Genomic DNA, 21,358 nt, shown 5'->3' on the forward strand with positions numbered 1-21,358 from the left:
TTGGTATGGGGCTGCAGAACATTGTGACCACCAGCGTGCCCAGGTGATAAGATATGATTGATCAGTGAACATTTGCTGTGTAGGTTTTCTGCACGTCACTCTTACAATGCTGTGTAGACCACACAGCAGCCATTTTGACATGACATCGTAGGGTAAACACAGGTAACTAATACTACTAATTAAGGCACCATTCCATTTAGCCTTTCCAGTGAGCCAACATGCACAGTAGCCGCACCCTGACTCTGTTTGACCTGAATGTAACAGAGCCTTACTCAGTGTCTCACTGTCTAAAAGCCCTGGCAGTTTCCTTGACTTCAGCAGTTTCTTCTTTTTGACAGTTCAGTAAACAGTCCTGTATTCAAAGCTTTTAATACGTGTAATGAAGACAATAGTACTAACACTAGTAATAATGATTATTTGTTTTGTCTTTAACAGCTACACAGTTAGAAAAAAATGCTGATCTAACCTGAATGACCAAAGTAATTAAGACACACACAACACATACACAAACATGTGGTTTGATCTGTAAAACAACACTGTTCTTGGGTTTGAAGGACATGATGCAAATGCACAATCATCTTTAATCTTAGTACTATATGGCCAAAAGTATAGTGACGCATTCTGTGCACATTCTGGTTTAGAGTCGTTTTTCTATGTTCAATGTCGCTTACTTCCAAATAAGGCAAATCTTAATGCCACAGCATAGGATACTTTAGATATATTTGATGATATTTTAGACTATAATGTTCTTTCAAACTGTGTGCAAACTGTTTTGAGAAGGCCCTTCAACATGAAAACACTTCTGTGCACTAACCCAGTCTGGTGTGGTAGAACAGGATTGGCCTGTGCAGAACCCTGACCTCAACCCCATCCAACACCTTTGGGATGAACTGGAACACTGGCTGCAGCTAGTAGAGCATACCTTGAAAGTAATCTGTAGAATGTAAAGTATTTTCAAGAATCAACTGAAAGCCAGTTCAAAAGGGATGAAAGGCAAGTCACATAATCTCTCAAAAATTTGTTTTGGTCTGCTGAACTTTATTCTTTATCAGTTGGGCCTTTGTTGTTCAGACAGGTAAACAGAGAGCTTATAGTAATAAATTCTAGGAAAACTTTCTTCTCTTCAGAAAATTCAAAAAAAAAAACACCCTAATTTCTTAACAATTCTAATTTGATAAAGACATTACTTACTTAAATTGCTTGGAATAACATATTTATACTGAAGCAGTGCTTGATTTGGTCCAGTATCCACTGTTACAGAGCAGTGATGAACAAAATGTGACTGCTCAAATAAATTGCAAGAAGATGCAAAAATAGATAGACGGCAAAGTGTAATTTTGTCCAGTGTTGTTACTCCTGCACATTTTTTCTACATTAAGACTTTTATTTTGAGGCGAAGCAGAGACAGTGATTTTGAAAAGATGCCAATAATTGCTGGTCTTTTTTTAAATAGCTCAAGGCTCATCATTAGACAGGCATGTACTTAAATGCCATACAACCATCTATAGCAGATAACATCTTAGATAAATATTTCCCCACAGTTAATAAAAAATAGATTAACTATACAAATTTATTGTTTCTCAGAAAATGATCAATGTCATCTGCTGACACTTTCATGTGTGAGAGCTGCAAGGCACAACCACTGATTTAATCTCAGGCTGCGTTGTGTTCTTCATCAAGGGCACACAGACAGTATTTACTCAGAGGAAGGGAGAATCTAAAGATTCATCCAACTCAGTCTTTAAGCCCTTTTAGAAACAAGTTTTAAAAAGAAAAATATAGGCATGAAGCTGAAATTGGACCATTAGTTGTTCAAACTCTAGGGTAAGAGTAATTGCCTGGAGCGTTTTCTTCTGAGAGAATGCTCTGGTAGTTAATTGATGGACTGACCCCTTCAGCAGCATGTCTCAACAGCACTACATACTGCAAGCTTGTAGTGGTCGGAGCAGTTGGTCGGAACCTATAACTAGAAAAAAACTAGTCATTCATTTAGCATCTGTTTTACCAGCATGCTTTCGTACGTGCACGTGTGTGTGTGTGTGTGTGGTTTTGTCTTCAGACCTGTTTGTTTGTTTTTGGAAGACTGAAAATACAGTCAATTTTAAATTTTTGCTCTCTATTTTCAGCCTAAAATAAATAATTGGTATTTGGATAATTGAATATTGTTTGTTGGTCATTTTAACAGGTTTTTTTTGTCTGACAATATATAGACTAAATGATGAGTCAACAAAATCATCAATAATGAAAACAGTCATTAGTTGCAGCCCTCATTTTTTCCACAGTAAATTGGCAGAAAATTCTAAATATCTGACAGCCTTGAAGCAGATGAGTCCAGCCTGCTGTTAGTGGCACGCAGGACTGATGCATAGGAGCATGCATAATAGTGTTAATATTTCAGTGAGCCGTCAAACGTGACTCCTCCTAACAGTTATATTTGACTGTATAAATGTACAAATTTTTCCATCACTTTATGGTGGTTTATGGTCTCCATGTCTGTATAAACTTATGATTTCTCAAGGGTTTATTTTTTAAGAAAGAAAGAATAACTGGAGCAGAGCCTGACCAGAATGTAATCTGCCTTAAAGTGCATGCAACATTACACATAGCGTCTCCTGGCAAGAAAGCATCAGATGATGTGTGACAGCAAAAGCCCTTAAGCAAAGTGTTCCAGCCAACAGTGTATCACGCTGCATGAAAGGCACATTGTGACTGACAGCTTGACAGTTACACTCTGCTCCAGTCAAGCAGACAAATCAGGTTCTGGCCTGGCTCATAGTGTTGACGAGTTCTCCCTTTGATTTCCTGTGATGCTTCGACACGTCAGATGTTTCACTCCCACACTGCTCAGAAGTAATTACCAGAGTGTTTATGCATTGGAATTTTGATGGCCTCCCAAACCCTGTGTTCATACTGGCTGCTCCATGTTTTCTTCTTTGTCCCAACAGATACCCCGTCAGCAGCCACTCAATACTGCAGACCGATCCGATACACGGGGGACAGCAAAATAGGGTGTGACTTGATTTATGTTTTTAGAAGATGCACCTGTATTTGCGCCTGTATTTCTTGTTCATTTGTGTACCTGATCCTTCTATGGTAGATACTTAAAGGCTCAGTTCTTCTAGCCTGTCCATGTAAAATACTTGATTTCTGCATCCATCCCAATACAACTGAGATGAATGACATTTCATTTGTATAACAAAAATTACATAAAAATAAGTCTTTCCAGGAACTGTGTCCTTCTACCTTGGATAATCAGTCACTGTGGGCAGCTTTCCCAATTACTTTCTACTGAAAGAATAGACCCTACCCTTTCATCGTGTGTTCTGTGGATTTTCACGGTGATGGATTCTGATTCTTGAAACAGATGCTGCGGTTAAATGTTTTTTAATGTAATTTTTCACTGTTAAGAGCAACTAAATTCTGTACACATTCAGTTTAAGTGGAGTGGAAGCAGAAATCTCAGACAGATCTCCCAAATCAAATCACCTGCATACCACTTGAGGTAGAAAGCAGTACTTCACTCCTACATCTTCAGCTTTATCTAATGCTGTAATTAGAGAATAGTAAACACATTGTTACAAACAAAAAACCTTTAATTTATTGTACATTTCCTCACAAACACTGCATCAGTGCAAGTAGTCAAATCATGTCATGGGACAGATTGTTGCATTAGATGCAGTATATTTATAAATGACATTAATCGAAAATTTAGTTGGTCAGAGAGACTAACAACAGCATACTTTTGGAATATTGGATTTCAATTTGGAACTCAATTTGGGATTTCAAATTGGATTGGAACTGGGCTTGACATCCTGTGAGGGACGGCATTATGTGCCTGTGGTATGAAATGAACTACAGCACATGGTGCAGAGCAACAGAACACTGCGAATAGACACAGCAGAACAAAAGTGATGAGTTTTCATTTCACTTTATTTAATAACCTAGACCCCCACCACCAAGGGCTATTGCATAAAAAAAAAAGATATCTTAAATCGTACAAAAATCTGTCACTGAGCGAAAATGAGGAAAATATTGCAAACTGGATGCTTTCTCATTCGAAGCTGTACCTACTTTTTGGGGCAGACAGTTGATTGGATATTTCATACATGTTTAACACTGACATGGTCTCTGTTGTTTGAAAGTGAAAGACATCTATGGCATGTTTTACAAGTGACAGTAGACAGAATTAGTAGACATAAAATAATGCACCATGAATTTAAAGCATACCGTCAGTGGCAAAAACAAAAACACCTACAGCATTTGCAGTGCATATAAAAATAAATAACACTGGATACAAGTACACTGTAAATATACTGTATGTACACAGAATTTCAGGGATAAACAAGGTCAATGCATAGCAAGGCTCCCTAGTACCACCACAGTGCTCCTAACTTACAGTAATTAGTCTTTTTCCACTATCAAGAATTGCACTGAGCGGACAGTCATTGTACTGAAACAAATGATTGCACCGTGAAGCGAAAACAGGAACATCATGGGAGCTGTGAAGACATTAACATCAGCTCACAAGGAAGAATATCAATGAGAGTTCTACTTAATTTGTTAAAATGCGAAGAATTGAACACTGCTGACCTGCTTCACAGCTACAATCACAGGTCTACTCATGTTAACTTCATGACTATCAGGGCTCTTTTTGAGGCTACGCCGCGTTAAGCATTTGTGCAGTAACAAAAGAGTTTTTGATGATCAAATATTGTCCTTTTATTTCTGCAAGAGAATTGTTTAAATCATCAGACCTCTTGGAAAGCAGCCAATCAGGCGGCAGCACTGGGCTGTATAGTGGTGCAGTGATAGACGAGAAAGGCCTGAGGAAACAGGAGCAGTGGAGATTTGTGCATTTCTGATTTTCTTTTCAAGTTTTAATTTGTGTACTCGCCCGCAGCAGTTTTAAATGCTGGTAGGTACAGAGAGATTAACAGAGTAATTTTGATTCAGTGATCACAGCTGTAAATGCTGAAGAAAGCGAATACAAAGGGCTACTACAAAAACTTGAAAATGTGGAACATCCCAATTATGTTTTAGTGCCAGTAAGCTAAAACAACATAATCACTGTGGCGAAACATGAAGGAGATCGGTTTTCTGCAAATGTGCTGTGACAGTTCCCCCTGTGAAGTGGAAGGAACTTTGGAAAATGAAGAACACATGATGAAGCCTGACGCTGACGATGAGTGTGCGTCATTGTTGACCGTCAAATAAAACGGGTGTTGCCCGGGTCAAAGCGGTGTGTATGGGGTAGTTTACTGAGAAAGGCAGGGGAAAAAAAACAAAATAAAACATTCATCTCTAATGTGGCTGTAGTGTCTAAAGGATGGGAGACCGGCGTGGAGATGCGCTGCGGTAATGTGACAAAGGGAGTGAGATAATAGTCTTCAGATGAGATCACAATGAAATTTTGAGGTGAAGGCAGCTGTGAAGCGCAGAGGCCAATGATGTAGTGGCAGGAAGTGCTGAGTGAGATCAATAGAGATTAGAAGATGTTGCTGCCACGGGAACATAAGCCTAGTGTTGATGTAGAGTGGAGGGTTATTCTGAGGCGCAAAGTCTGCAGATATCATCCTGCCTTGAGGAAATCTGGCGAACGCGTCATTTCCTTTAATTGTCCGCGATACAATCATTCTGTTTTTAAAAACAATAACACACAGGAGTGAGTCACATCTTAGTGAGAAAAGAAATCCAGTGATAAACAATGACTAAACATGGAGAAACAAAACAATATTTAGAACTACTGCAGATCTACGATATGTGAAATCACATTCAGATGAAGCACACGCACTGGCATCTACAATCTGCCGTACGCTTTAAATAGATTATCCCAAATTGGCTTTGTGCTTATTGTTACATGAGTTCCATTTGCAGATCAACATTTCCCTTCTTTACATGATTAGTGTTAAAACAGCAGGACCATGCAGAGTGACCTGCAAACACATGAAGAAATCAAAGGAAATAAATGACAACTGATTAAGAATACACATTTCTGGGGGGGGGGCAGTCTTATCCTGGAGCATTTAAGATCTCTATAAAAGTAGTCCAGCTATAAATTACAACAATGTCAATCGCCACTTAATATGCGCTCAATCTCCTCTAGTCTCTTTAAGGCAGCTGCCCTTTTTTCCTCTATATCTTTAATCTCTTTAGTGGACTTACCCTTAGTCTGCTTGTCAGACTGGCTGCTGTCCAAAGACTCTGATTGGTCCACGCCCTTACCCCCGAGGCTCTCTGCAGAGGATTTCCGCACATTCTTCTTATCCCCAGCCCCCTTTCCAACAGCATCAGCACCCCTCCCTTCCTCCTCACCCTCAGCAATCTCCTCTGCCCCCTCCTTAACTCTCTTCGGCTTTTCCTCCTTAGCCGACATGGTGGCTCCCTCTGCTGAAGTGAGTGGTTGCCCTGCTGCGCTCATGGCAGCCATTTTACCTCGTACAATACTCAAGTGGCGGCGCACATACTCCTCGTTTGGTGCCAGGGCCAGTGTTTCCTCCAGGCAGCGCTCGGCCCTGGGAAGGTCGCGCTCCTCAAAGTAGACCACGCACAAGTTGTGCTTGCCTTGCACATTGGTGGGGTCCATGTGCAAAATGCGCTCAAAACAGGCCTTAGCACCACGTGTGTCTTTCTTGTGGTTCATGAGGATGTCACCCTTCAGGATTAGGCCCTTGATGTGCTCTGGGTGGTGGCGCAGCAGCTCGTCCAACACAGGCAGTGCATCTATCTCTCGTTTGGACTGAGAGTAAAGCAATGCCAGGTTAAAGAGTGCGCTGCGGAAGCCGGCCTGCAAACCAATAGCTTTACGCATCCAGCGCTCAGCTGCGGCATTTTCATTGGCGTCCATGGCCAGCATGCCAAGGTTGAAGTAGCCGTTGGCATCTTCAGGCTCCTCCTCCACATAGGTCAGGAAACGACGGTTGGCTTCCGGCCAGAACTTTGGCTCACCTGCCACAGAAAGAAGAAACATTTATTTTCATTATCCACTACTGATACTGTACTACATATAGTATGCAGGTGGTTAAAGTATGGGTTATGGGTAATGTTAGGAATTAATGTTTCAATTAAAGTCAGAGTTTGGGCCTAAAAAGACTCCAGGTACCTACTTACTTGAAAAATACCTGACATATTTTATGACAAAAAGCTGGTAGTCATAGGGGAAGGGGGAATTACAAAGTAGAATTCTGATACAAGAGGAAATACTGCATTCACATGTAGCACACACAGCAGCTTTTCCTGGTTTTCAGCTCTGCCAAAAACCTGAAGTGGAAGTTAAGGGAGTGTCCCACCTCTTGTTCAGAACCTGACTCTGTCTTCAGTTGAGACATTTAAACTTCCCTAAAAGAAGGCAGACTCCACAATTGCTACAGGCAATTCATGAGAAAGCTAAAGATGGACAGTAGTGGAAGTAGAAATGTGAAGAATGAGAAGAAAAGAATTAGTGGAATGCCTGGAGCTCATCCTACTTTCCAACCTGTGTGCCACTTGGCCACCTGCTGCGATGAAACAAAAATAAGAAGAAACCGGTGAAACAGAACCCAGTAGGGTAGCTTTCAGACTTACTGCAAAGCATTTCTGAAAGAGCTTGTCCTGGCCGTTCGTGTTACACTCTGTAGTGCTGCAGTATACTGTCAGATGACCCTTTGTTGAACTTGTCACCTGATTTGTCATCTTTATATCTCAGATAGCTGAGAATAAACAATGGACTATGGAAAACTACTGGAGAATGTAGTGAAAATGTAAAAACAATACTATTACATGGGACGTTCCACATGTGTTGTTTATCCACATTTAAAGTATGTGATTACGGATACAATGCTGTGTTTTATGTCTATACAACCTCATATGAGGACAGTACTTAATGAGGAGGAAAAGATAATACAATCTTTAGAATGGAGCTGACTGTATGAGCATGTTGCGTAATATAATTTAGAATGTGTTTTTTTTATTCTAGGTATGCCTAATTTTAAGTGCAGATACCACTTTTTTTTTAAATGGTGGAACAAGCTAAAATGAAAAACCTTTACACCTGTGATGACTTCATATCAAAGGTGACAGAGACACGCTGGGATGAGCCTTTCCAGGAAAAGAACACACAATATATATAATATATATATATATATTCACAAGAGATATTGCCGACTAACAGACATGTCATCTGTGATGTTTATAAAATCAATTAACACATACCATTATTTTTGTTGCACTTGTCTTAACCTTCTGTAGGAATGTGCTGGTAATAAAGAGTGCATTAACTGTGGTGAGGTTTACAAAAGCAAAGAAATGTGGGTGGAAAAGCTAACATGCAAGTCCATAAATCTCCAGTCAAACCTGCTGCAAATGTAACTGCTCATTAAAAGTTTTCATTGTTACAGAGTTGATGAAGCATGATCCTACGTGACTGGTTCACTGCAACATAAAGTACCTTAAGAACCTGGCTACACCCTAAAGGTAATATCAGGTCATTTCCTTTATTCCTACCATAAAAAATAAAAATAAAATGAATGCCAAGTAGTGCTTCCCATTAGCAAATGGAGTCCTAGTGTTACGGAGAGACTGGATTAGATTTTAACTACTGACTTCCTCATTGCAGACCCGGCAGACCTCACTCACCAGACTCCTGCATGAGAAGTGCTGAGTTGAAGAGTGCCAGCTTGTGGCGTGGGTTGAGCTCGAGGGCGTGGTTGAAGTTTTTCAGGGCTTCTGATGGGTCCTTCATCTCAATGTTGACGATGGCCAGGTTGTACCACAAGTCAGCATTGGTGCGGTCCAGATCCAGGGCTCGGAGGTAGGCGTCCCGGGCTTCTGTGAGCTTGTTCATCTTCAGCAACAGCTCCCCTCTAAGTCAAATAGAAAAATGTAAAAAAAAAAAACAAACAATAAATTAAAAGCACACAAATAGAAGTCAGGAGTCAAAATGTGTTCATTTACATATGAATAATTTACAGTAAAATCTAACTAACACCATTTAATTGAATTTGAATTTAAGAATTTGTGTGCTATTTTCAGGGTCATTTGGATCGATATGGATAGAAATAATCCCTGTTGACCAAATGAACTTTTTGGGGGATTTTATCCTAATTTTTAAAATAAAAAGTGTCTACAGAAAATATCAAGTAATAGAATAGTTCAACTACAATAGTTACATGGAACCTTCAACCTTAGAGTTCATCCAACCAAGTTTAATATTGTAATATTTGAGACTGAATGATATTTTAGTGATGTGTGACTCCAGAGGTTTGAAAACACACATATTTTAGAAAAAAGGCCCAATAAGTAACTGAATTCATGATAAATCATGCTCGAAGACTAAAATCTGATGAGTACAAGGGAAAAATCTTGCCTGCTGATGTAGGCCTGTTTGAAGTCTGGTCTCATGCTGATTGCTTGTCGGTAGAGCTGATCGGCCTCCTCCAGCCTTGATTCGTTGGCCCGGATCAGATTGGCCAGGTTTATGTAAACGTTCAGATGGTTAGGGGCCACACGTGTTGCATACTTCTTCCCAGGAATAACCTGATGAGTGATCAAGAGAAAAGTCATTGGTCTCACTGCTGTGGTAACCTCTGACAAATACAGAGAATTCAAAAGAACCAGGTTTGATGAAAATACGTCTGATCACAGTATTACAAAAAAGTTCCTGTTTGAGAGTAACAATGCAACAAAAGGAGAGTCGCTTATAAGGTAGAGTAAGGTTTTGGGTGCTGACTCCATCTTGGCTCAATGTCCTTTGTAACTATATCTCACCACTCTCATTCTAGATGCTGTCTTGGTTGAGGTGGTGACATCTGGATGTTGAAATTAGCTTCAGCTGCTAAGTCAGTTAATGGACTGATGGGTGAACAAAACCAGGTGGGAGTTGCCTAAAAGGTCTGATTTGAATTCCAGTGGGTGCATGCCAAAACCAACCCAGAGCCGGAGTCAGCTCTTGGTATTAAATTACGCTGTCCCGTGGCATTTGCCAGTTAACCTGTTTGAACCAAGATGCCAAGACCGACAATAACACACACACGCACATACACAGACACAGACACAAAAACAACATCTGTGGACTGTATGTGATACCTGTGGCATGAGGGATTTGGCAACCAAGTAAGCATCTTCTGCCTCTCTGGACTTGTTCAAGTTCTTGTAGGTTCTTCCAACATTCATGTGAGCGCCGATGTCATCTGCAGAGACATTGTGCATGTGTGTGTATAAGAAAGGCACCAGAGACAGAAGCATGCATAGTCTGTGTGTTCTTTTCAAGTGAATTCTTACCTCACCCGACCCCTGATTATTTCCAATACATTTTAACATGTTTCTCCCACTTTGCTTTGTTTTAACATTCCACAAGTAAAGTTAAGCTAATGTTAAGTACAAATGATGAGAAATAAAAACCTTAATAATGTATTTAGTAGAACAATACAACTGTATTTTGAGGAGCCCAGAAGCAAAACAAAATCATTCTCGGAACTAGTAAGAAAAGTGAAGCGTTGAAAGGGAGCATAGCAGGAAATCCTCATCGGGTTAATGTGTTTACATCACTAATCTTGGGGAAACTGGGTGGTGAACCTGTGCAAGTGTTGATGTATGAGGTGACGATAGGCTTCTTGAAAACTAACCTGTGAAGCAAAACAGAAATGTTGCAAGAGGCTTAATTTACTCTAACTGCACATTTTATCCATTCAAATGAAATATCAAATCAAAGTTTAGTTTATGTATGTTGGGTGCAAGCAGTCAGGGATTCTTGGAGTAGAATTAATTAATGGATTTATCAAATAATAAGCTTGCGGCTAACCATGTTAACTGGAAAGTGACATTACATGAAGGCCTGGAGAAAAACACTTTTTGGTTTTAGTTTAGTTATTGTAATATTCAGTCTTGATTGAGATTTTTTATGTCTTAATTTCCTTCTACTTTTGATGCATTTTACACTATTCCTGTCCATTTTCTTTTTGTTCAATTGTTGACCATAGGTTTTCCTGTTTCGAGATTCACAAGGGATGAAAGCCTTAATTAGCAGTTGGAGGTTTTAGAACAATGTGTAGTATCGTTAAGCAAATATAATTCTTAAGTGTTTGTGACAGACGCTGCTGTTATGCAGACCGAGACTACCGGGCACCTTTTACTTTTGTAAGCTTCCTTGTGTTTCCGTGAGAGGAAAATGAGTCATCTAATCCATGTTACTGCACTTGTAAGTGTAATTTACAGTAGTCGCTGCATGCATACTACATAAAAACATGAAAACCACACTGGCAAACACAAGCAGACCCTGACAGAAACAATGACTGAAAACCCCTAAAAGGGTACTTTTCAACCTAGAGTTAATTAGGCACATTTGAAAGTCTCAAAAAACAAATTATTATTTTACAACAGGGTCATTGTATTGCACGATGTTTATGTTATGTGGTCTAGCTCCCAGGTGTCTGCACAGATATTACAAAGAACTGATAATACAGTTTCAAATTTGATTGTTTGACAGGTGATAAATTGCCAACATTACAAAACAGTATGAGTAATCTCACAGTATGCCCTTTAATGCAGTCAATTTATCACATTTGCGATACCATTATTTCATTCACGAATGTCAAAATCTTGGGATTTATGAAATGATATATGTTTCTTACCTGGCTGGACACGCGTGGCCTGGAGAAAATATTGCAGTGCCTTTGCGTAATTGTTCTGATTCTCTAGAGCGTGGCCAACATTGTTCCACAACTTGGCATTGTTCTTGTTCACCTTAAGTGGCAGAAAATAGGGGAAAAGTGACAACAAGCTTGTTTCATTTTGTAAAAGACCGATCCATCATCATCATTAAGAAAACATGATTTATTCACACCTTTTATCACAAGGTGATGAAAGATTTGTTCTCACATTTGAAAACCGCATGTAAAAACCAGTATGGTGGGCCAAAATACACTGGCAACGCTGCCTTTCCAGCTTACCTTGAGGGCAGAGGTGAATAGAGTATATTCAGACTCCCAGTCCCAATTTCTTTTGAACGTTTTCACTGCATGTGTAGTTAACAGCACTCCAATTATCAACCATGAAATCTTCTTCAAGTGTCTGCAATGTAAAATTAAAACAGTTATTAAGTATATTGATTTGGCAATACAATAAACCAAATACTTACTCGTGTAAGAGAACCTGATTATTTTGTGAGTAATATTAGGGTGTAGTGTGTTCTTTAAATCAACAGCTATGACTTTGTACATATGTAATGAAGTCTATGCCTTGCACATTGTAGTAACAGTTGCTTCTAGAGCAAAATGTTCTAACAAAAATATAAATTGTGTATTATGCTATTTCTGTTTCCATGAAGCAGAGGGGTGTGAGTGATCTGATTATGTTTGGATCATAGACAGATTATAGTTCAAGGCAATAACCTCGTTTTGGACAAACACTCACCCTTTTTGTGAGACAATCTTGAATCCATGTGCAACAAGAACACAGAAGCCCATACTGGGCACATAAAGTACTCTCTCTGCCACAACAAAACCCACAGGGAAGAAGAGGTTGGATGCAGGAATAAAAGGCAGGACAATCAAAGACAGGGCCTGAAGGAGAAAAACAGAAATTACCTCAGTCCATATGAGCCATCTTATTACAATGCACTTGTAACTGCAGAGTAAAGTTCATGCTTAAACATGTAACAGACAGGCTAGGGTTGAAACAATTAGTCAATAAACCAATTGATTGATTGGCAATTAGTTCGAAAAATCTCTTGATCTGGTTCCAGGTCCTCAAATGTGAGGATTTGCAGCTGTTCTTTGTTGGACAAAACAAGCTATTTCTAATTTGATTTCACCTTGGGCTCTGGGGAATTATAATTGGCATTATTTAAAATATATTTTCTGATCCTGATTTCTTTTATAGACAAAGGGATAATCGAAACAAATCTGTGGATGAATCAACGATGACAATAATTGTTAGTTGCAGTCCTACAATTTGCTTCTAAAATTGTTACTCACAATAAGTGCCTACATGGAAAATCCACTGATGTTCAGCGATGAGGCAATAATCTGGTTATAATATAATGTCTTGTTGTGGGAGTTGCATGGTTTTTATATATGGGATAGTGGCAGTGGAAAATAATTACTTGTATTCTAATTACTTAGTTATCTTCCTCTATTTCTAAAATGTATATTGAGCAGTATCGTTGGCAATTTTCTCCCACCCCAAAACGTGCATGTAATAAAAACTCCTGCCATCCCTCTCAACCTAAGGCACTGTTTTCAGAACTGGAGATGGTCCCTGCGTGTGTGCTGACTGCCCCTTAAAAGGTGGGACAGTTCAAGAGCATGGGTGAAAATGTACCCACAAGGATAAATGCAGTACAACTTAAATACAACCCACCGAAAGTGTAACTTCTGTGGGAAAACTCACAGACTTACTTCTTTAAGTCGTGTCTGGGTTATAATGTCAAGTATACTGATGAGTCCATAACTCAGCATAAAATAAATAAGATTTAAATATCCAACTGAGAAAGAAACTAAAAATAAGGCACTTCAGAGCCTCTTCAGTTGAAAACTGTTCTCTAAAACTATTTAATGTGTCTTGTGTTCTCTGTGAGACAGCTGGCAGCCTTGCAGTGAAGCTTTGATATGGTACAATATTGTTATGAAACATATTCCACAATGCTCTTAGCAAACCAGGGTAAACACCACAAAGGTCATAAATAGTTTATTTTGTGTTGATTTGTGGTCCCCTTTTCTAAACTGAAGCGAAGAGCAATACTGTAGGAAAGTTTACTGACCTTCAAGTAAGAGAGCCATGGGCCTGTTGCACAACAAATGCTAATTTGTTTCTGTGTGCCACAATGAACAATCACCACTCATTCATTCCTTCCTTCAAAGCTTAAGTAAGAGCTTATGTTGTATCTCTCTTCGTTTGTGCTGGATATATTTTTCTTTAATGATAAAGCTGGTAAGAATGTTCTGCGTTACTGATTTTGTCTCAGTGATTCAACAATGAAATGTATCACAGGAGCTATGTTATCAATAAAAACCAGAATGTGAAGAACAAACAATGGTACACCCACCCTATGCTAACAAAAGCATCATTTGCTGTAGATGCTCCGATCAAATATCCAGTTTAGAAGGATAAAATATAATCTGCAGTTTCTGTAAAACAGTGGATGTGGCTGGTGAATACAAGACACCACTTAAACTGAACCACTTGCCCTTATATGGCATGGTCTTTTTTTAAGGGTTAAAAAAACACAAAAGGAGTTCTTTCATTTCTGAGCTATTTATATCCAATGCAGCTATTCAGCCCAATCTCAGTAGTTCAGGGTGATTATACCCATGATAGTAAGGGACTGAAAAACCATGTGAAAGTTCCAGAGGGTAAGAAACAATAAAAACAATTCCTCATTCCTAATTTGATTCACAAGGAAGGAAAATATGACGAACAATGTATCTCTAATTACATTATGCTCTGCAACCTTGATACAGGTGCTGCTGGGGCTCCTTGAGTCGGGTATACACAGTAGATGGTGGACTGAGCAATGTTGTACTTGTACAATTCAATGTGTCATGTGCGGCCATGTGTCACTCGTCACAGTGTTGCATTGTTTCATCTTCCCATAACATCCTGTGAAGCACTGGCCAATTCTCCTTGACATCAACAAGAACGCAAACAGTGTCACGACTACAGCATACAAACTAATGCAGCAGCCTGACCTCTGAACTTTACAAAGGAAAGTTACAATGGAACGCGTTGCTGTAATTCCACCACTTTTGGGTGATAATTAATAATGTAATTACGTTTTTTTAAATTGTAAATAAATAGCGTGATTACAGTTACTGACATTTAAATGGGCTTGTTACTTGTTACAAGACAGCAGACATAGCCGAGCACATGCCCTTGATTTTCCAGTTTATGATCTAAAGTCACCCTGCCCGACCTTTCGGTGGCCCAAGCTTTCTGTTCATCAAATATTATTGTTTATTAAGCAACTATGGTAGCAAATTTCAGTTAATGTGTACATCCGCGTTAAATCTTCCTGTTTACTAACCAAGACAATAAATGTAGCTTACAGGCAGGAACACTACTCGTTGCTGTCCTCTGCTGGTCGGGAGTGTTAAATTAATACACTAATATAATATGGCTGACAGTTGTGTGCATTAATAAGAGAATTCAGGCAGACGTTTAAAAGTAATGCAAAGGTTGCTTTTCCTTGTAACTAATTACTTTTACATGCAAACATTTCTAAAGTAATTTAATTACTTTTGAGTAACCAGTGAGTGTAACTAATAACTCATTTTAAGTAACTCACCCAAAACTGATTATTATTCTCAAAATGCATTGGAATAATTTGACCAAACTTCCTCTCACCATGATGACAGTCCTGGCAGAGCTGTGTCTATAGCGCAGGCTGTGGTAAGCTAGCAGGCCCAGGGCGGTGTAGAACACCAGGGTGGCCAGATTACGAAGGTCTAGGAGTGACTCCACCAGAGGGATGGTGCCCATAGTCCAATCGCAGCAGAGCTCAGAGGGATTCAGCAGAAGCCATGCATTCACAGGAAGAAGGTAGTTGAAAGTCAGTTGTCTAGTGGGAGTGGGGCTGACTGCCGCTGGGTTATCAAATCTAGAAGAGAGGACACAGAGAAGAAGAAGTTAATATGCAGGGAAACACTGCAGTGAATAAATGAATAATCACCTGAATATAGGAATCATTAGGTTTTTGTTACCGTAGAATGAGACGTTTTTATGTACAGATGCCGTAGGTCTGTTTTCTACAGTAGCCCACGAGGTACAAACCAAACAATGGGACTAGATCGGGCCATGTGCGTCTTTCGCATGTTTTGTGGTCAACATAAATTTTCCCTTGCGAAAAGGGAGGGTGAAGCAAGTGAGTTGCAATCTGCAATTACAATGCTGGATTCCACTCATTTCCTACACACTGGACCTTTAATGTAATCAAGCGTAGTTGGTTAATTCAGAATGGCTTTTTACCCAGACTATGGCATAGTGCATGTAACTGTAAAAACAGTGTAAATGCAATAGCAGTCCAATGAAATGGAAATAATATTTCATCATGGTAGTGGAATGTGTTGAGGCACCAACTTTGATTAAACATGACTGAGTGGTTTATGATCTAAGTAGATATAGTCTTATTTCACAGTAACATGAGGTCTGACAAGTATATAGGTCTACAATATATCAAATTCAGTACAGAACATTATATTTTATGTATTCACTGATAATAGTATCTTTATCTTTTTCACAACCTGAACTGCTGTCTCAAATAATGAGAAGTCATAAAATTAGTTATTTAGGAAACCGACTGAATACGACCTTGTGTTAGGCATTAAGAAATACAATAGTCAATCTTATAACTTGTATCTATATATCCATCTGTCCGTTTCAACATCTTATAAACTTATACTAGGTTTCTTACAGATGTTCACGTCCGGCGTGACGGATTGATGCATTTTACTGTTTACATTTTTTATATTTAATCTGGTACAGGATACCATCACACTCTCTTTCATCATGACGAGGCTCCAAAGCCCCTCATAACAACCATAATCCCAACATCACCAGCTGGGAGATGAAATCTCATTGTTTAGCCTTTTTTAAAACCCTGCAACTTGGCTACAAGGCTAAACCAGCACTGTTTTTCTCTTTAGTAATGTGAAAGGAAAGACTAAATTGAAAATTTAGATGGAGAAATTAAATGAAAAGAAATGGAGATTTTGGCTTTCTGGCCAGTAGTTGTGGACAGTCAACCAACTAACCAATTATTTAACATTGCCACTGACGATGTTACTAGTACGGCACAAATACATGTGAAAATAAATGGAGCTGTAATCACGTAAATATATGAACCACCTGATGAGGGCTCTGACAAAGAAAACATTTAATCTTAGAAAAAAAGGCAGCATTCTAAAATATGTTTGTCCTCCATGAACATGTTGTGTCTATACAGCCTTACGTCTTTAACTCATGATCTGTCTCTCTTTGGTGTTTAAGGTAAGAACCCCCATTCTGTATTTGTATCTAAACTGCTTAGTTACACCAGGTAGTCCAGACGTCTTTTAGTTTCCAAGTGCTCCTCCTCTTTGGAAATCTAATCACAACATGATGGTGATAATCTAAATATGCAATATTGTTATGGTTTGAACACAGAAATTCTCTCAGACAATCCAGAGACATCTTTAGGATTAGGCTCGAGGATTAGCACATCTAAGATAATTGTCTGGAATTTTATCTTTGCGATCAAAAGGCCATTAGGTTGAGTCTGTGTGGAATCCTGTACAGGGAATTTCAAAATAGTCTAGACCCAATAAATACTTAATCCAATAGAAGTATTAACATTTGGCCATTGGCATAGTCTTCTCACTAGTCACGTACTGAATTTCTCCTTCGAAATTATTACCTATGGCAGGCATGCCTCCATATGAGCAGATATGTGTCTTTTAAGCCCTTTGAGGTGTACACCCAGCACAGATCTGGTTACACACAGGGTATGTGTGGAGATCCAGAAAAGGGTTGCACTGACCTCCATGCAAAGGACAGCAGGTACATGTCATGAGCCAGAAGAGATCCTGTGCCCTCCACAAGCTCTGTGGACCTATCTTGTTAATTATAAAATGTCTCTGCAGTTATTATAATCTTACCGTCAATTCCACCAACACCATGAATATCACATAACAACATACATATTACACAACACATATATTTGCCTTACAGGGGTATCAGCATGCATTAAGGGGGGAACCAAAAGTAGGGGGTATCAAAAGTAAAGAAAAGCCCACCAGCTTTTCTCTTTTTAAATTCACTCTCATGTAAGAGGATTACAGGGAGTATTTTTAGTTGTTTTCAGGTTTGAACTCTGTTGAACTCCTAACAACTGTTAGGAGTTCGAGCTATACTGAAGAGCAGCTAGAATGCAAATGTATCTGTAACTGATTTTCAGGCAGAGCTCTATGCACTACAGAATAGATGTAGGCCTGTTAGTCCCATCCATCAGCTGCAGGAAGTCAGAAGCCATGGGAAGACTTTCTACTTTAATCAAATAAATAGACATTATGTAAACTATTACATAATCGGAAATAAACAAAGAACCAGATTAGTATAATGTGTTTATAATCCTGCAATCCATTTACATTCGAATCATGACTCTGACTGTATTGCACTGCCCTTTAGTATTTACAAATGTCTTTTCCTTTTGTGAAGAAAAGACTCAGCAGCTGTAGAGCTAGACTTTTTAAAAACTGGACCAACGTGACGTTTTAACTACAACGCACAGCAAACTAACTGAAATTTCCTTAAAACAGTCACATCACGTTGTTCAGAGCATTAATAATTACCGTCAAAAGTAAGTAATTAGTATATCTGATTTGTAAAATCAATTCCCGATACACTAATAAAAACGGCATGCAGTCGACAAACTGCAAAGCAACTTATTGTAAGCAGAACTGTGTTGCTGCTGACAGGATAATGCTGCCTACCTGGTGAAGACAGGAAGCTGAGACTGGATGACTTGGACCCTGATGATGACGAGCAACAGGGTGCTGATGACGAGGACGATAAGCTTCAGCAGAGTTTGTAGGACAGCGTAGGGGAAACCGTCTTTACCCTGAAGGACTTGCCGCAGTGTGTCCAACAGCATAGGCAAGGTAAACTGAGAGTGACAACAGGAGACAAATGAACATTACAGTGCACAACTTTAGATTTAATTCACCTATGAATGCAACTGCTTGCTAAGACAACTTTTCAACGTATGCTTAAGATGATTTCTATGGCAAAAAGCCAGCCATGCCTTGATGATGCAGGCGTGACTCATAGGAACAAAGAGTCACCAGTTTTTCGGAGCCTTACCCCTTGCGCAACAAACACTTCATGGACACAGCAGATGCCGACCACAGTGATTCCCTGCTCCTTACACAGGGTTGCTGCAGCCACTAGAACAACAGTCAGAGCAATGGGAGCCCAAACTGAAAGAAAAAAAAAGAATTAATATATATAAATAACAGACAACCTTTTTAATATATAAAGTTATAGATAAAGACCTTTTTAATCCACATGATATCCCTCAGTACTTATAACCTATAAATGCCAACTTACATTGTTACATTGTAATTCTTTGTGGATTAATTAAGGGCAACATCTTGGTCATGAACTTTGAAATATCTGACTTAATAAGACCTGACTCAAGTGACAACTGATTTAGTCTGAGACAGGACCATGTAATTAGTGAAGGAAGAGCAGATTTCAGCCTTCAGGTTTTATGAAGATTCCTCCTCTGAACTGGAACAAAACTTAAAAGAGCTGTCAAGTGCTGACAAAATAGTGTAACAGACATTTGGCAGGCGATTGCGACACAACTTGCACAAGTAGAAGCCAAGCTACAGAATGAAAAAACTGCTGTATGAAATACTCCGTAGATCCATAGTCAGTTTACTGTATTATCTACAGTAGATGGGGGCCAGCACACCCCGAGTTTGCAGAAACAGACAGTAAAATTAACAACAATGTTAAAAATATAGCCGCAAGAGGCAGTGATCAGGGTCCAAGTGGGTTGCGATAAGAGGCACTGGAAAACACACAGGTTACACATGTATGCACACATTGGCAACCTAACCGAATCAGTGTTATGTTGTTTTTGTTTTGCTTGTTTGTGTTTGTGAAATAAAGGCAAGTTTGAACTGTGAAAAAAACCTGAAAGTGTAATTGTCCCATATAATCAGGTAAATCATACTGAAGTGTTCACATTATTTAGGCTCTGTAGGAAACAGAGTGATTTGTATACATTTTTTGTTTGTAATATGAAGTGTCTAGAAATTTAGATTTGTCGTAATGCCCACTTTATTTAATAATTACTAGGGATGTTCCAATCCGATCTCAATGTTCAGTATTTTTATCTGATCAGTATCAGCTATGTTAAGCTTTATTGATCTGATCCGATCTTTTGTTTTACGTCAGCTGTCACACAGTGGTTTTTGGCTGTCATGCACTTGGCAGCCACCATCAACTCTCTCTGTTTCTTTCCTCCACTCGGCTCTGTGTGAAAGAGAGAGCAGGAGCAGCTCTGCCCGCTGCGGAGTTCCACCGTGAGCGGGGCTGCCTGCGCTCGGAGGAGAGAGCGGTAGAGATCCGGCATAACCACACTCAAGCAAGTGCAACAAAAGCACCAGTAAGAGTAAAAAGATGTAGAAACGCTCAACAGAATACAGACAGTTCATTCAGGTAACTCAGAAAAAGCTGCACTGAAGCACCAAACACTGGAGAGAGAAACTCCCTCCAGACAGCAACAAGGCCAAAAGAGGGTTTGTAAATTTATACTTTGTTGTGTAAAAAAAATGCAGAGCTTGTTAATTGTCAAGCAATGGATTGATTTTAGTATTTTTAATGTACTTGAAGTGTGCAAGTATCGGATTGGGACTCGGTATCGGCAGATAATCAATGTTAAGTGACTCAGATCGGATTGGGGGCTAAAAAACTTTGTTCGGGACGTCCCTAATAATTACTAAATGTCATTCATTGACTGAGTCATGACCCTAGATCATGCAAACTGAATTTCATACAAATCCATTCTGCCGATTAAGAGATAAAAACGTTTTCGCATTTGGGGCGCCCTCTAGAGGCAAAGCGCAATGTGCTTCAATACGTGAGCTCAGTGAACGTTCCTGAACACGTGTCTTGAGTTTCAGGTTGATATCTCAATGCGTTATTGCAAAAATGTAAACATTTGGCTAAAAATTGATTAGCTTGTCAAATTGAGGGATTGAGATGTCGAAATATACAAACAACTTAGGAATGCTTATCAATGAATGTGGAGGACATTCCAGGCCACTGAATCACTTGTGTCCTACAGTAAGAAATGGAAAATTATGGTTTGGTTTCCCGCCTCTGTCTTGAATGTTTGCAATAATGTCTTTAATAGGAGAAAAAGCTGACAGGACATGAATCCAGAACATCTTGTGAAATAAATAGACTGGTGAGGTACGTTAGACTTACCAATGGAGTGGTCTGCACCTGTGGATTTAGTGTAGGCCAGGAAGGCAGCCAGGAGGAAGATTGAAGAGAGAAGTTCAGCTCTGCCAACCACACCTGTGACCTGATGTTAACAAATGACATCAGTCAGAACTGCACTCAATCCATACTGATTTACATTCATCATTTTGTTCATTTTAAGTCTAATTGGGCTGCAGGTTAAACTGTAAATTAATTTAAAAGTCAAAATAGAGCATGTTCATTCATACAGACTGAAAAAATTACTTCCCTGATAAGACAATTGTAACCAAGGTTAAATAATCCATGCTGTTATTTTGAAATGCTCTGTGCTGTTATTTTGAAAGGGTTGTTTCCTCTGCCAGCGCCTACTTCCTGTTTATTAGCATTAGCCTTTTTGCATGTCGAGATGCTGGCT

General features: G+C 39.3%; 1 protein-coding gene across 1 annotated transcript in view; it reads right to left on the minus strand.

The window, feature by feature from the left end:
• Positions 1-3,912: 3,912 nt before the first annotated feature.
• Positions 3,913-21,358, minus strand: part of tmtc3 (transmembrane O-mannosyltransferase targeting cadherins 3) — a 29,673-nt gene continuing 12,227 nt past the window's right edge. The window contains exons 4-14 of the mRNA XM_035665433.1: positions 20,947-21,046; positions 18,808-18,923; positions 18,438-18,610; positions 15,316-15,568; positions 12,385-12,533; positions 11,922-12,042; positions 11,604-11,715; positions 10,060-10,163; positions 9,341-9,510; positions 8,611-8,837; positions 3,913-6,945 (exon numbers count right to left, since the gene is read on the minus strand). Coding sequence (XP_035521326.1) covers positions 6,068-6,945; positions 8,611-8,837; positions 9,341-9,510; positions 10,060-10,163; positions 11,604-11,715; positions 11,922-12,042; positions 12,385-12,533; positions 15,316-15,568; positions 18,438-18,610; positions 18,808-18,923; positions 20,947-21,046 — 2,403 coding nt within the window. The 3' untranslated portion in view covers positions 3,913-6,067. The remainder of the gene's footprint in view (positions 6,946-8,610; positions 8,838-9,340; positions 9,511-10,059; positions 10,164-11,603; positions 11,716-11,921; positions 12,043-12,384; positions 12,534-15,315; positions 15,569-18,437; positions 18,611-18,807; positions 18,924-20,946; positions 21,047-21,358) is intronic.

Source organism: Morone saxatilis, unplaced genomic scaffold (genome assembly GCF_004916995.1).
Source record: "Morone saxatilis isolate NCDOM2014 unplaced genomic scaffold, NCSU_SB_2.0 Contig2, whole genome shotgun sequence".
NCBI lineage: Eukaryota > Metazoa > Chordata > Actinopteri > Moronidae > Morone > Morone saxatilis.